The 15,268-nt window shown below is 45.3% G+C and overlaps 1 protein-coding gene across 1 annotated transcript in view; it reads left to right on the top strand.

Annotated features, from left to right (window-relative positions):
• Window positions 1–2,972: 2,972 nt before the first annotated feature.
• The window catches only part of LRRC74A (leucine rich repeat containing 74A), a 24,103-nt gene continuing 11,807 nt past the window's right edge, over window positions 2,973–15,268 (top strand). Inside the window, exons 1-9 of the mRNA XM_085301846.1 lie at window positions 2,973–3,000; window positions 7,099–7,209; window positions 8,822–8,997; window positions 9,629–9,736; window positions 10,483–10,579; window positions 10,979–11,028; window positions 11,825–11,906; window positions 14,098–14,183; window positions 14,538–14,732. Coding sequence (XP_085157972.1) covers window positions 2,973–3,000; window positions 7,099–7,209; window positions 8,822–8,997; window positions 9,629–9,736; window positions 10,483–10,579; window positions 10,979–11,028; window positions 11,825–11,906; window positions 14,098–14,183; window positions 14,538–14,732 — 933 coding nt within the window. The remainder of the gene's footprint in view (window positions 3,001–7,098; window positions 7,210–8,821; window positions 8,998–9,628; window positions 9,737–10,482; window positions 10,580–10,978; window positions 11,029–11,824; window positions 11,907–14,097; window positions 14,184–14,537; window positions 14,733–15,268) is intronic.

Here is a 15,268-nt window from a genome sequence, read left to right on the forward strand (position 1 = left end):
CGGCACCGCCCCCCGGGACGGCACCGCCCCCCGGGCCTGGCACCGCCCCCCGGGCCTGGCACCGCCCCCGGGCCTGGCACCGCCTCAGCCGCCATGTTGTGGGTGCTGGCGCCGGTGGCGGTGCCGCGTAGGGGGTTTGTGGTGCCGGTGGGGCTGGGGCTCGGGCTGGGGCTGGGGCTCGGGCTCGGGCTCTCCCTGGGGCCGTGGTGCAGGCAGCGCTCCCGCCCCCAGGCGCCCCGCGGAGCAGGGCCTGGCCGGTGCCCCCCGAAAGCCACCCGGCCCTGCCCTGAGCCTTGGGCCAAAGCCGCCCGCGGGCGCGCGCTCCCCCTGCGGAGGGGGAGCAGAGAGGGGAATAGCCCAGGGGAGTGCATGTACCGAATTCAGCCCCGTTTGCTCGTGAGAAGTTAGTAGTCACGCTGCATCACAGGTTTTGCAAACATCGTTTACAGTGAGCTAAGATTTCATAGAGCGCACGGTCTGCGTGGATAAACCCAATGAAAAGCAAAAGAAGGGAGCAGCGCGGGAGCGCGGCCTGCTGCAGCACGCGGCCCGCGGCTCGTTGGAGCTCCGCAAACCCGACAGTCCCACCTGGCTGCGAGCATGGTGCCGCCTTCGAAAGCTGAGACCTGTCAGACGTTGAAACCTTACCATTTTCCTGTACAGTGAGAAGGCCCGCTTCCAGKCTGTTTTAATATTTTGCTCCATTCCACGTCTGAACGTATATAATAACATCTAAAGGGACAGGTCAAACTGAGCACCACTATGGCTCTTTATGCCAAATGCACCCTTTTAACGTACTACTGTAACATACAAAGCTGTAAAACAAATTCAGCTGAAGTGCAATGAACTTCTATCACTCCTGTCACGCTTGCCATCTGCTGGTGAGCATTTTAATCCTATACCCATCCTGCGTATCACCTCTTGCGTGTCATTAGGGGCCGAGTGCTGCTTCAGGTCAGAAATTCCCTCCTACGTTTTCCCACGAGAGCTTTGTGCCGCCCCCCGTGTTGCCGCTCCTGCCTGCGAAGGGCTCCGCGCACGCGCGGAGAGCAGTGCGCACGTGCCTCCCTGCTGGGCCGGCCAGCGCTGCCCCCTCGCCCCCTCGCTGGTCACCACCTGTCATCTCTTAGACGGTACGGTTTTTTGAGGCGGGGCCTGCCTTTTTACCCTACTTTTGCATGGTCACAAGCAGCATGGGTGTCTGTGACTAGCAACCTGAGCTGGTGTTATAATGTGTATAAATAATAATCCCACCGATACAATTCTAAAATCTCTAGCTATAAAATACCACAAGAACTTTGCTAATTTGCAAGACCCTGCTCTGTAGGATAGTTTCAAAGCAGTAAGACAATACTGTGGGTTTTTCAAACCTGCGGAGTTTGCAATATTTGTGTTAAGACTTTTACACGGATCACACTGCGGTAGCACCTGAGCACTTTCTTATTTCTGCTTCTTTGAGATAAAACCATGTTACCGAGAGGAAATTGAGGCTGACCCAGTGACCTGTATCAAATCCCACAAACATCTTCAGCAAAGCAGAGAGCCGCACTGTGGTCTCCCATCTCTTGCTGTGGTATCCAAACTTCTGGAAACCATCCCTGGTTTCTGACTACAATGGAGCATGGCAGCAGCGGTTCTCCAGAGGAAGATGCTGCAACAGTAAGGGCTAGTGACTAGGGAATTTAAAACATGGCTGTTGTTTGAAAAGAAAGATCTAAGAAAGTGTCTCAGATTCAACCCACATCAGGATAATCAGATTGAAATTGGAGAGGAATGTTAGCCAGTACCACAAGCAAGCAAATATCTGAGCTGCCACAATTGTTTGAGCTAGACTAGAAGAAAAATTTACAAACTTTAGCAATAAAATCAAAGCTGACAATAGTCATCTGGTTCAAGTATTTTATGCAACTGTTTTATGCAACATTTTATTCTATATCCAGATACAACCCTATGATGGCCTCTAATGACTGGACCAGTTGAGAGAATTCTGCAGAATCTAGGGGAATAAAACCAGTAAAAATACCCTGTCCTTGGGGAAATGCTCTTTTTCTTCCTCTCTGTCTACCACACACTGCTCTGTGTAAGTTAAATAAATTTCAGAATCTCTACAAGTGATTATCTTCCCCGAGCAATCTCCCAGAATGAAAAGATTTCAAAGTGCATGTAAGTGTTAGTTCTGCTCAAACCTTTATCAAAAAGCCTCTTCTATCACAATTTGCTTTTAGCCTCCTAGGGAAGGAGCCTAAAAGGTCACTGAGTCTTCTGTATAAATCATACAAGAATAATAAGCAGTGAACCAACTTTGGCACCAACATTAGTTGCTAGGATGAATGAATACTCAATTTGAGGCATTATTAAGTGCAGACATGTTTACAGGCCACATTTTATTACACATTGTAAAGGGAATTTGGCAGTAGACAAGTCCAAATCTGTACAAGATAGAAGGTCAGTATACTCATTTTGTCCTAATCTGCTTTAAGACTATCAATACTCAAATTTGACTTTCTTGTATGAAACTGTAGAGGCTGGAACATTAATTCAAAGGAAAGGAAAACTCTTACCAGAAGACTGGCACTACTGTCTGGTACATTTGAGGGTCTTCTGCCCAGAATCTGATCTGTTCTCAGGTGAGAGCTGGTGCAATCCGAGCCCGAGGTGACGCAGCGCTGGTCACCAATGCAACGAGTTTCCTCTCCTCGGAGTCACAATGTCCGGGTGAGGTCACAGAACGGCCGCAGAAGGTTCTCCTAACACCAGCCAGCCCCTGTGGATAGGAAACGATTTTTCTGGTCGTAAACGCTAACATCAAGACCATAGACCTTACCAGTGGCATCATTCATCCTGGAGATTTTTTAATCATAGCTGAATAGCTGCGCTTTTTGTATGTATGTGTGAGAAAGTTACAGGGTCATTTACAGAAGAGAAAAAGCAAATAAACAGCAGCTCACTGGTGGTGACGAGGACACATAGCGATGGAGAATCAGTCGGAGAAGGACACAGGTGTGGTGATTAGCTACTAGCAAATTAGTTTCAGCAATGGCCAGAACTAGTTAAAGGAAAACGAAGCTCCCAAGAGGGACTGCTAGAGGCTGATTCCCCACGCGGGAAGGCGTCCCTTCCCCAGGCGAGGCAGCAGTGAGTGCCCGGCGGGGAGACCTGGGGCCACCACCGCGCACAGGCGCCCGGGACTCCACCACCACCCTGAGCCAGGAGCAGAGAGCTTGCCAGGCTTACCCCTGCTCCTGCCCTGCTCCGCTGCCCGAGGACGCTGGGGCAGGGCCTGCGGGCAGGATGCTCTTCTGAATGCTTCTGTCAGAATTTTTCAGAATACTTTTCTGCCACCCTTGAGTTGTGCTTCTACGTGCCAGAGCCAGGGCCCAGATCTGGCCRTAACATTTTGGCCTGATTTCCTAGCTTAGCATAACAGTTCGTATGCCCTTCCCTCCTGAAATTTCACATTTGGCTGATATTAGTCACAATGGGATGGGGACTATCTCTTTACCTTAATTACTTAGTTTACAAAGTTTTAATTCCTTGAAACTGAGCAAAGAAAAGGTGAAAAGCGAGTGAGAGTCTCTTAATGCACCAAGAGTTATTAGTTATGACAATTCTAAGTATTCCTTTCATTTGTAAATACAAGCTTTCTATAGAAGTATCAAGTAATTGTATTAAGAAGCGTCTTTCATCATGGTTTATTGTTAGATTGTTCATCTAGTTAGATTGTTGTTTAGAGTGTTCATTTTGTTCAAATTTGAAAGCAAAATTACTCAGCAAGTATGCTACTTCATGTATTCTATACTTTGTTTCTCCTGATCACTAACATTGGGAAACATTTTTTTGGTAAAAATAACACATCTACTGTTAGTAATTATCATGCTATTAATGACATCAATAAGTTCTTCTCTTCTCAAGCCTCCTTTAGACTCTCACCCAGAAAATTCAYTATGGCTAGGCTAACTTTAGTTACCTTGAAAGTTTAATTTCATAATACAATTACTTTAGTGTAGTCAGGTATATGGGGAAAATTCTCTCTGGTTGTTGTTTTCTTGTGTTTAAGCACTGCACAATACAATTTGTAAAGTGTTCTGTAATAATTTTCTGTAATGATTGCTCAAATAGATTAAATCCTTTCCACTATTTCAAAATGACCTTTGTCTAAATGTCCTTTCTTATTTTTCTATGAAGGTAGCTCTGCTCCGCCAATAATAATTGGTTGCTCATTTGGGATTAGTCCCTTTTAGACAGTTTTTCTGTAATAAAGTTCTGTTCTTGGCTATGAACTTCTGAAACTTTCTCTCCTTAAGTGAGATTCGATGTATGTATTTGTTAACAAGTCCAAACTGTTATATTAGTATTAATATTCCTCAAGGGGTTTTGATAGAATTGATTTTAAAAATATTATTGCTAGGAAATATCTGGTCATTCAATAGTTTGTTGCCATTATTCTCTACATATATAATCCTAGTTYTATGCTGATTGAATTTAATTTACACTAGCAGTTGGGAGAACATGCAATTATTAATTCTGCCCAATTTCAGAGGCAAAAGTTTGCTTTAATAGCTGGTTGTTTCTCTTCTTTGTTGGTGCAAATTATTTATATTAACAGAGGAAATTATATTTAATTTATATTATGTATCTAATATATTGGTTTGTAATTTATCTAGAAGTCTATTGGTATCCACATTGGTATGACCTAAAATAGGAAATAAAGATTTGATAACCTTGACTACATGAYCAAGCTAAGGCACACACATTTTTTTCTAAACCAAAATAAATACTATTTTTTTTCAATTTGCAGTAACAGCATTCAGAATACTGATTCCTAAGTACTTTGTTAGGCTCTACAAAATCACATGTATGTTGTAGCTGTTTTCTCAGAGATTACTTCAGCACTTGATATTCCCAAGTTAGTAAAATCATATAGTTTGATACATCACTAAATTAGCTGATTTCTTACAGAATGTAAATAATTGCTTATAGTTGATACCATTAGTATTATGTTGTCTGCATCCTGCAGAATGTTATGTTCCGTTTTACGAGTTGTCTCAACTGGCCTATTACGCTGATGCGTTTCTCATGCCACACATTCAACAAAGAATAAGAATGAAAGGAGAAGTGAGGACCACCTGATAATTTCTTTCCACCTTGGTGTATATCAATTAGTTTTTATCCTAGTAGAGAAAGAGGCTCATTTATTAAGATCTTCATCTTACCTTCAAATCCATCACTACTAGTAGCATTTCTAAGAAAGGCCGCCTCATTAAGTTAGTGGCAGGAAGCTCCATCATGAACTAAGACTGTATTAGAGTACGATAATGTTTGCTGTGCACCACAAAGCTTTACAATCAAAGTGTAAATTACTTGTGTGATTTATTGAATATTTGTATGACACAGAAGAGGGAACAAAATAAGAGAACGAACCTAGAGGATGGGCATTGTTAAGCTAGCACAAGAGAAGAGTCTTGTAGTTATCTGCACACATCCCTCATAAGTCTATTGGTAAAAAGTGTGCATGAGGAAGGCTGGCCAGGAAGCTGCACCTGCAGCCCCAACCTCTCAGAAGACGAGAATGTGACAAAAGAATCTCCCAAACCGTCACTTTTCCCTGCTCTGATTATAATGGTGTTCATGATTCAATGCTTTYTAAATTTCTGCTTGAATAACAGTATAAACGTGTATTACTGCTAACTTCTACAACTCCGCAAGGATGCAGGGACCAGTGCTCAGGCCATGTAGCGCAGCATCAGCTGCCTGCTAGGGCCATGACAGCCACGCTATGAAAGTGTAGTGCAGTCTGGATGAGCCTTGTGCAGGTTACAAAGATACTGCCTATTCCTCAGCGTGGGAAGCTTATTTTTATCAGGATGTCCACCACTGTAGGGTCATTAACCAAAGACGATCTGTATATACCATCATAGTATTCCATGTCTTTGGTTCGTGTCTCTTGATTTCTTTATGTGGAATTTAGACCTATTTTGACCCTTCTCTTTCTTGCACTAAAGCAGTGCGAGTAAACCCATCATTTGAACAAGCAACTTTGGCAGAAGGCAAAGATCTTAATAAAAGAGCTGCAGCTGCAGGACAGGTTGCAATGCTCTGCTATAGGTGCCAGCTGGCCAGTCATCCCCTTACACAGGTCTGTGAGTGAACAGCTAAACTGCAAGCTCCATGTCACGTATCGATGCTAAGTGACACCTGAGAAAGGTACAAAATTACAAGTCAATAGCCTAGAGCTCATAAAGGAAATAAGGAGTAAGGGCAAAAGACAGTAAGAGCAAGTAAGAGCAGCAATAGAGAATGAAAAGAAAGATTAAGAGCAGGAAAAAATTTAACAGCAATTGTATTTATTAGCTAGAATTCATTTTGGCAACATTACTCTTGATGATTCTTGTGTAAATTTACTCCTCTTAAAGAGTAATTTTTTCAAGTTCTCCTTCCCTTTAACTACAAAATAAATTATGAATTATAAGCTAAAGAAGTTGTTTCACTTCCAGTGGGTCTGATTACACTCAGCCCAAATACAACATTCAAGGGCTTTGAACTCTTCTGCCTTGCTTGAAGAATACTACAAAGCATTCCCAGTCTGACAGCAAAGGCAGCTGACGGAGTGTCCTGCCAGTGCCTGGGAACGTGYGAGTCAGTCAGGCTAAAGGGAACTGGCATAGTTCTGGCTTATAAGTTTGTGGGAAAGTGGGTTGGGGATGGGGAAATTTACTGTTGCCTATCAGCCTCAGAAATTGAGGAAGGGGAGAAAAGCAGCTCACTTGGGATTGACCACCTAATGTGGGAGAACTGTGATTCCCCTCCATGTGGGCTGAAGAATTTGGGGAGAGATCATTCCAAAAGTTGTCAAATCACGGCCTGACTGCAGATTTCTAGCCACGGAGTGAGAACATCCCTGCACCAGAGCCAGTACCACGTGAGTGCAATGCACAGCAAACGGCAGACACAGAGTGGGCTGAGGAAGGAATGCTTTTGGGGCATGGTGAAGAGGGGGGCAGACTTCAGTGGGAGCAGTGGGATGTTCTGTCGGCTAGAGGGTGTCACGCGTGAGCTGGGTTTGCATTGACAAAATGAATCTGTTCGGTTTCATGGCAGACCAGAGCGAAGAGATGTCAGAGACCAGCAAGTCCCCGGAGTTACTGTTGTCTGATGATGTTTCAGCAGAGAAGGCCACACCAGACTCTGACACTGACCTAGAGGTTGAAGGCAAGTGTTTCCTGACCATCCATCCGCACCAGCCTTTCCCCTTACAATCAGTACTGTACCCAGCAAGAGCTGTATATCAGAAATGAAGACCAAGGACGCAACCCCACCTAGTGTCCTGATATACACACTTAATCTGACAGCTGATAAAGGTGGAAGAACGAATTTCCCTATAAGAGCTCTCCCTTTGCTGTCAAACATCTTCCACGTCATGTGCCAGCATCTCCCCCAACTGCCCCCTAGAGACCATGGCTATCCTGCTCCTTCAAGCCTCCTCTAGTCCTTGATAACCAGTGTTTCTAGATCAGCCTGCTGTCAGGGCAGCAGGAGCAGCAAGCTGAAGCCAAGGATGAGACTCAGGCCCTGTTTGTCTGCTCCTGATGAAACACCACGTACCAAATGTGGTCCGAGTGCCACAGGCTTGCCATGACTGTTCCAGATTTTTCTGGTGGTTCTCCTGCTTAGTGAGGTCAGTCCTCTGGCTAAGCAATCTTGCTCTCATTTTTGTAAACAGTAGACTTGTCTAAAACTTGGAATGAGGACTTTTAAATATGTTGTAAGTGGAAGGAAAATCAAAAAGCAGAAGAATGCAAGAAAAAAAGATTGTTTTGTGAGGCCTCAAATTGAACTGGAAAATGGCTTTGGCGAGATGGGAATTTGTTTTGAGGTCAGACCATTGCATGCATATAACAATGTGAAGAAATATAACCACTAAGTATGGGGTTTGATGAAGGAATTCCAAATGACAGGTTTTTGTGGAAATACAGCTGCCAGCTTCRCTGATGTGTCTCACTGCAGCTGTGTCAACAACACTCAGTGGCCAAGATAAAAATGCTGGGATTCTTCCTGCTGGTTGGAAGCCAAAATGTTCGGAGCTGTCTTGGCTCCTCTAGAAATATCAGCTGCATGCTTCAATTAAGATTAAAAAAAAAAGACAATTTTTTTGCCTGGTGTCAGAAATTCTCAATTACWGCAAGAAAGATTTAGTCACATTGCAGACTGGTGAGAAGCTACAGAATGTCACTCATTGCCAAATTGAGAAGCATGGAAAATACATTAACTCTTGGAGGTGTGGAATAAACAGATGGGGAGTATCAGAAGGGAAATAACCTTTTAAGAATAAAACCCTACTGTCATTGCATAGTGTTACTCAGTTTAGCGCCACAGAGTGAAATTTAACCTAGGACCTGAACCCATGAATCTGGCATAGCCTGTTGATAGTCTGGTTTGAGTCATGAATCAAAACCACACAAAATGAGACGAGGCCAAGAGTGACCATGGTTGAGGTGGCCACTTAATTCTCTGCAGACAGCTGGCAGGCTGTCCCCATCTCTCCCGCTGTCACAGATACTGAGGCAAGAACTCCTGTGCTCTTCATCTCGGTTTCCAGCATCAGGAAGTGCTACAGATTTGGGGGCAAACCCTGAGCTTAGTACAGAAATGCCAAGAACTCATATTTGATTGCTTTAGGGAACCGTCAGCTTTTGCTTACTAGCCCTTCCTCATTCAAGTGGCCCTCTGAAGCCAGGAGTCATCAAGTACTTGGGAAAAACAGCCCCGGGAAGAGAAGGGAGGAACTGAATGCACCACTCATCAGTATGCTTTGTCTCTGCAGATCCTGGGAAGGCTTTTGCGGGCATTACAGGCATAGAAGTGTACCTGGAAGCATGCAGGCTGTTGGAGGTGGTGCCTGTCTCACACTTCATTGAGAACTTGGCCAAGCCTTACATAAACCTGAACCACCATGGTCTAGGACCCAAAGGTGCCAAAGCCATTGCTATTGCTCTGGTGGTGAGTAGCCAGTAAGAGTGGAGCCACTACTGTCAAAAACAATAGGCATCTAGGACTTCTSTCAGCCTTGGAGGCCACTGATGAGTAAACAGTGTGGGAGGAAAAGCTATATGTTTTACCCATAGGAGTTCTAATCCCCTGCACATGAAGGCCTTGTGTGCAACTGCTGGCCTTTGCTGGAGCTACCTCAGCTCCGTTGAAGCAGATCAATACTCTCTATGGGGCACAGGTCCACAGCACTCCTAACCCTGACAGAGCCAGAGATGTGGACAGAGGGGTTAGAAACCCCCACTCTGAGTCCCACAAGGGGAGGTGTTACGCTCACCAGCAAGCAGGCTCAGGATGCCTGAACTGGAAGTTGGAACTGAACTTGGGTCTCTATGCTGGTGAAAAGCAGTGGAAAGTGCTAACCATTCAAAAGTCCTAAAACAGAATGACTCTCTTTGGTACACCAATTCCCTCAGCCATGGCTGTGCCGTGTCCTCTGAACTCTGTTCTGTTTGGGACCTGCAGTGTCGTCTGGGTTTGGAGGGAACATCCAGTGTCTATTTGTTGAACTGAGGACACTACCCATTTCATTAACTTTTCAGTAGTTTCTTGTGTGTCCCTGTTTACCTTTGTGTCATCACAGTCTAATGCAACTGTCACGCACCTGGAGCTGGCAGATAACTGGATTCTGGCAGAAGGAGCTGTGTGCCTAGCACAGATGTTACGAGAGAACTGCTGCCTTCAAGAACTGGTACCGAATCTGAGATAGTTTGCAGCCAAGATTATTGCTCACCAAGTCCAATCTTCTGAGGAATTGCATAAAGGAAAGCCAGTTCATTCCATTCCAAGTTTTAATCAAATAATAGTTGCCCTCATGCAAAAATATACACATTTTGAAGATGATGATATTTTATATTCTAGTTCTAAAAAGTGCAAGCTTCTAAAAAGCAGAAGTTTGCATGTGATGGCAGTCTGGTGAGCCCTCTGGGTTCCTGGAACTGTTTTCTTCATTAGCAGATGTGACAATAATTACCATAACTTGGTCTTTCTAGGTCATGCTTAGCCAATGTAAAAAATATTTTGGTTAGGAACTTGCATTCTTCAACATGATACAGGGATTTTATAAAAACGATTAACGGAATAATACAAAACTTTCAGATACAAACCCTTCTATTTGAAGTTAGGGCGCATAAAATGCATTTTGATAAGCCATGGGATCTTTGTTGCATCAGAAGAAGAGATTATTGAGCAAGTACCTCTTGATTCATTGAAGACAAATATCTATCTGGAACTGGTCACTCTAGGGTTTTACTACTATTAGGAAGGACATGGGCTTACACACATCTATAGCTCAAATATTAATTACTGGCTGGCTGGTATTTCACACATTGCTGGTCTTGCATTATTTCCTTAAATAATTTCCTTRGGCATTAAAGAGACAATAAAACTGTACATTCTTTGGGCTCATCTTTCTTATCTTTTATTGCTTCCTCCCAGAACATCTCCAATAACCACCTAGACACAAAAGGAGCTGAAGCCATTGCCAGTTTGCTTTTGGATAATGTGTCCTATCTCCACGCTCTTCAGCTCTCAGGTGGGGTGCATGCACTCAAGCAGCGATGAGAGTGCAAGTGAAAAAACATGGTTTTTTTTWAAGTTTCTCATTCTGAGAACATTAGTCAGACTATGGGCAAAATCAAGCTCTCAGGTATGTCTCTAATAGGAACCTAGAGCAACAGTGTGGTAATCTAGATTTATACTGATGTGATTAAAATAAATGTTTGGCCAGCCAAACCCACCTCTTATGAGAAACTTAGATAACTGCTGGAACAACCCTGCTATATGGATCAAAGTGGGTTAACAGCTAACTTCCTACAACCTGATATGGGCCATGGTTAATGGGACATTCCAGCTGKAAGCACAGCTTCCTCCAGACCCTGGCACAATGCCAAGGGAGAGCTCAGTGCACTGCTAACATATTTGTCCTCACTAGGAAACAACTTTGGAGAGGAGACTGCACCATACTTTGCTGAGGCACTAATGGTGAGTTACTTGAAATCCAAGGCCATCTGCAGCTCCGGCTCTGTGAAAGACTCTCCTCATCTTGAAACTGCTACTTTCTTTGGCATGATTTCACCTGGCAATGCTCATATGTTTTCCTGGCATAATTCTGCTAAGTGCATCTTGCTAACTTCAGAAATGAGAGAGGTTGGGAGGACACAGAGAAGGATGCACTGAGTTAACATTTTCTCAGGACAGCTGTGGGAGTCTGGCTAAGAGACAAGCCCCTGGGACTCTGTAACGGAACGACAGAAGGGTATCGGAGTGATACAGAAATTTCAAGAAACTTAAGTAATCCAAATCCATATCTTTTTGAAATTCTTTAGCAAAAAGAAGACTCTTGACTCCTGTGATTACTTCCTATCACAAAACCTCTGCATCATTTGCTCCGCCAGAAGCTGCCAGGGAACAAGGCTTTGAACTTAAAACAGAAAGGGCTCTTGGTCAGGGTGTACTGATGGGAATGAAAGAGGGGAATAGAAATAGAATCACAGGATGTGTTGCAGGCCAGATATGAGCTGTAGGAGGGAAGTTTGCACAATACAAAACCCCCATTTCTTTCACTGCTTCAGGACGAGGATCACGGTGATGTTATATGCCTGACAAACCTTTGTTCTGGGGGACACTGCCCCATCTCTATGCTGATGAACTGCTGTGCGCTGAAGATTTCAATATGTCTGAAATCCTTCCGTTTTATCCTCAYATCGGGGCCTTAGCATGGCAGCTGGTTGCAGCTGGCTGGAAGAGCTCATTCTCTCTGCATGATTTCTCTTTGCAGGGCAATTACCAAGTGAAGGAGCTGGACCTCAGCCACAATGAGTTCTCTGAGAAGGGAGGAGAGCTCCTGGGACAGATGCTGGGTAACTGYCCTTACACTCCTCCAGAGCCAGGAGTGCAGGCACACTCACGGGGGTACCAGGTGGGGTCCATGCAGTGAGACACCCGTTTCCTTCCTCAGCACGAATGCCCTGTGGCCTGGTGGGTAGTTCAAAGATGGAGCGCCTCGATTCAGAGCTCCTGGTGCTACACCTCGTCACCCTCATCCCCTCAGGGACTTCAGCCACTATGTGTGACCGCAGTACCCAAACACAAATGAAAGATGAGCAACCCCAGTGGCAGAGCTGTCTATGCCAGAGAGAAGGGAGTTGAAAGAGAAATCAATCAGGGAGTTTTCAGAAAATGACTTCTTACTATAACCTAATAGGATCAGCACTGTTGTTCATGTCAGGACCCCAAGACTACTGCCAGCCCTCCATGCCCCTGTCCCAGGGCCTCCCCTCACCCTGTCCAGGCCCAGGCCCCCCTTTCAGCCCATCCAGGGCTGTCAGTCCCTACCCCACAATGCTGTATAGCAGTGCCAGCCTCCAGCCCTGCCATGGGCCTGATGCTGACTCCAAACCACAGGCCCAGCCTTGGCCCAACCCTGGTCCCATGTCCCCACCCAGTGATCACTGGGTCTGATCCTGGCCACCTGTGGATTGACTTCCCAGCTTGATCTCAGACCTGCCTCAGCACCACAAACCTCCCTGACGACCTGGACTCTTGATTGAACCTGGCCACAATCACTGGCTCTGCCCTGCTCACCTCACCCAGGTACTGCAGGACGGAGTCCTGGCCGGTGAGGCCCCTGCCCTGCCAGCTGGGTTACTGCACTTGGCTCCTGGCTGCCACCCCTTAAGGAACAGCCGGTCCTTATTGCTCCCTGACGGTTTGTTTTAAGCTTTTGCATACACATTTCAGGAGTGATTTCAATCTTTCCTTGCAACTTCAGCAGCCCAAATCCTAGTGGTTTGAGCCATTACATAGCAAGCAGCAAGGGAAACAGATTAGGAAAAAAAGAAGAAATGAAGCTGCATGAGTTAGCTGATCAAAGTGGGATCCAGAGTGTGCTAATAGCCTTGGGGAGGGAAGGCAAACAACATTACAGTCTTACAGTTCTAATAGTCTCGAGTGCTATTAGTGCACTGGGAAGGACTTCCACGAGCAGTTGATGGCTGCTTCTCCCTCAGCATAGCCGATGTACCTGCTACCATAGCGGCCACAAGCCTGTGATTTGAGCATCCACTGTTCCTTGAACTTTCCAGTAACGCCRTCTCTTCCGTTTAATTAACACTTTCATTTTCCTGGTTCAGCATTTCCACTGATACAACCATGCTCCTAATTACAGTCCTTGTCTTCAGAAGATGGATCAGTTGACTTCTGCGCTGAGTGGCAAAGCACTGTGTCACTGCCTTGGATAAGCCTGCAGGAACACAGGGATCAGTGCTAAACAGTGGCCTTCCTAACCCCCAGAAATGCATCTCTAAACTCAAAGGTCTTGCAGCTCCTCTTTCCTTCCAGCCCACTTGAGGCAGGAACTACAGAGATGTTTGTGGAATCTGTTGCTTTTCTGTTTTGTTTTTTAAAGAAATATTTTTTAAGTCAGCTAAACTTGCCATCTTCCTACATACAAACTCCCATCCATGGAAAACCTGGATGAGAAATTCCTTCTGAGAATGAGAAGCAAGTGTTCACAGGAAGGTCTGTCCCTCCCAATCTTGCAGTAGATAAAAATGAAATCACACATACCCTACTCTAAGTAGAACTTACACTGTGCAGTGTGCTGTGCATGTGCACTGGCACTGRCATATATGCAGCTGGACACAGGTATGATGTGAACTTCTCCTTTGCTAATCAGACATAAGCAGAATAAATGTTGTTTTGCAGGAGGAGGTTGGATACGTCAGAGAGAAGCCAGCCATTTTTTCACAGGGAGAAACACAGGCAGTTTCTATCRGTATAAGAATTGCTCCCTCTCTCTACCTTATTCACTCACAATTAGTTTTTCAAATAAAGCAGAAAAAAATGTATTCCCTTTCTGCCTGCAATCAGCAGTCCATTCTCTGTTCTTTGGGTGCATGGACAGCATAGACTGAGTAGCTGTAGGTTCCTCCCACTGCAATCAGTGAAAGCTGTTGCTGAATCACCAGCAAACTTTCTCTTAGTCACTTAGTGCAGCATTTGTGTCCAGAACACTCCTCATGAGCTGACATACCAGTTTCTCTCTCCCAGCCAGCAATGAAACACTGGAACTTCTGAACCTGAGCTGGAATCACTTCAGTATGAAAGGGGCAGTAGCGCTGGGCACAGGTCTCAGGGTAAGAACCTTCCTGCTTTGTGATATACTTTGCAGTGATTATTGGCAGGAGCTGGCTGAACACACTGACCAGAAACTCCCATCCCTGAGATGTGAGCTGGATTCAGTAGCTTTAGCAAGGCCCATCCTACAGACAGTAGCAGCCAGTGCCACAAGAACAACTACAGCAGTGAGTTCTGGGGAGGTCTGGTGACTYGTGAGTGGAGAAACCTTGGCGCCATTGCTGAGGAGTTGGATTCAATGGCCTGGATTGGGTGTGACTTGAGGGGTGCTCCTGCCTCAGCCAAGCAGGGAAGGATAGAGTGGTATATAAGGTGGACATGCCGTCGCTGAGATCCCTTTTCTCTCCCTGAAGGGCAATGGTACACTGAAGATACTCGACCTTTCTTGGAACGGCTTTGGGAATGAAGGAGCAAAGGCCCTAGGAGAAGCTCTCAAAGTCAACAATGTGCTGGTTCAACTGGACCTCAGCAGCAACCAAATTGACAATGAGGGAGCCAAGAAGCTCTGCAAGGGCCTTGAAGTCAATGGAAACCTCAAAGTCCTGAAGGTAAAGTCACRGCCCAGGCAGGACTAGGGGAATAAACAGAGGAAATAGAAAGATCTGAACCAGGAGGAACAGAAGAGAGAGGTCAGCTCTCTGAGCTGGAACTAGAGGAAATTAGTATTGCTCTGTGTTGAAGATGAACAGAGTGAAAGGAAAGCCCATGCTGTGACTTTCTTCCAGGGCAGCAAAATTGCACTGTTATGGAATCCCTCAAAGACTGGTCATGGGGCCCCAAACCCATTATCACTCCAAAGTGGTTGATTCCTGTCATGTCTAGTCTCAGGCAAGTGCTAGCAGAGAGTCTAGGCATTCAACTGGTCAGCACATCCGCATAAAATATGATTGTCTATGTACRTGTTTATATAGAATATACATTTCAACCTAAGGCAAAGTTCATACTGAATCTTGCAGGTGGGAAACAGTGTGCCCTTCTCAATGGGTCCACTACTGAATGGGGCGGGGGCCCTGGTGACAAGGGATACAGAGAAGGCAGAATTGCTGAATGCCTTCTTGGCTTCAGTCTTCACTGCTAAGGGCAG

Source organism: Rhea americana, unplaced genomic scaffold, assembly GCF_003343005.1.
Source record: "Rhea americana isolate MKP2758 unplaced genomic scaffold, rheAme1 scaffold_18, whole genome shotgun sequence".
In the NCBI taxonomy this organism is placed as follows: domain Eukaryota; kingdom Metazoa; phylum Chordata; class Aves; order Rheiformes; family Rheidae; genus Rhea; species Rhea americana.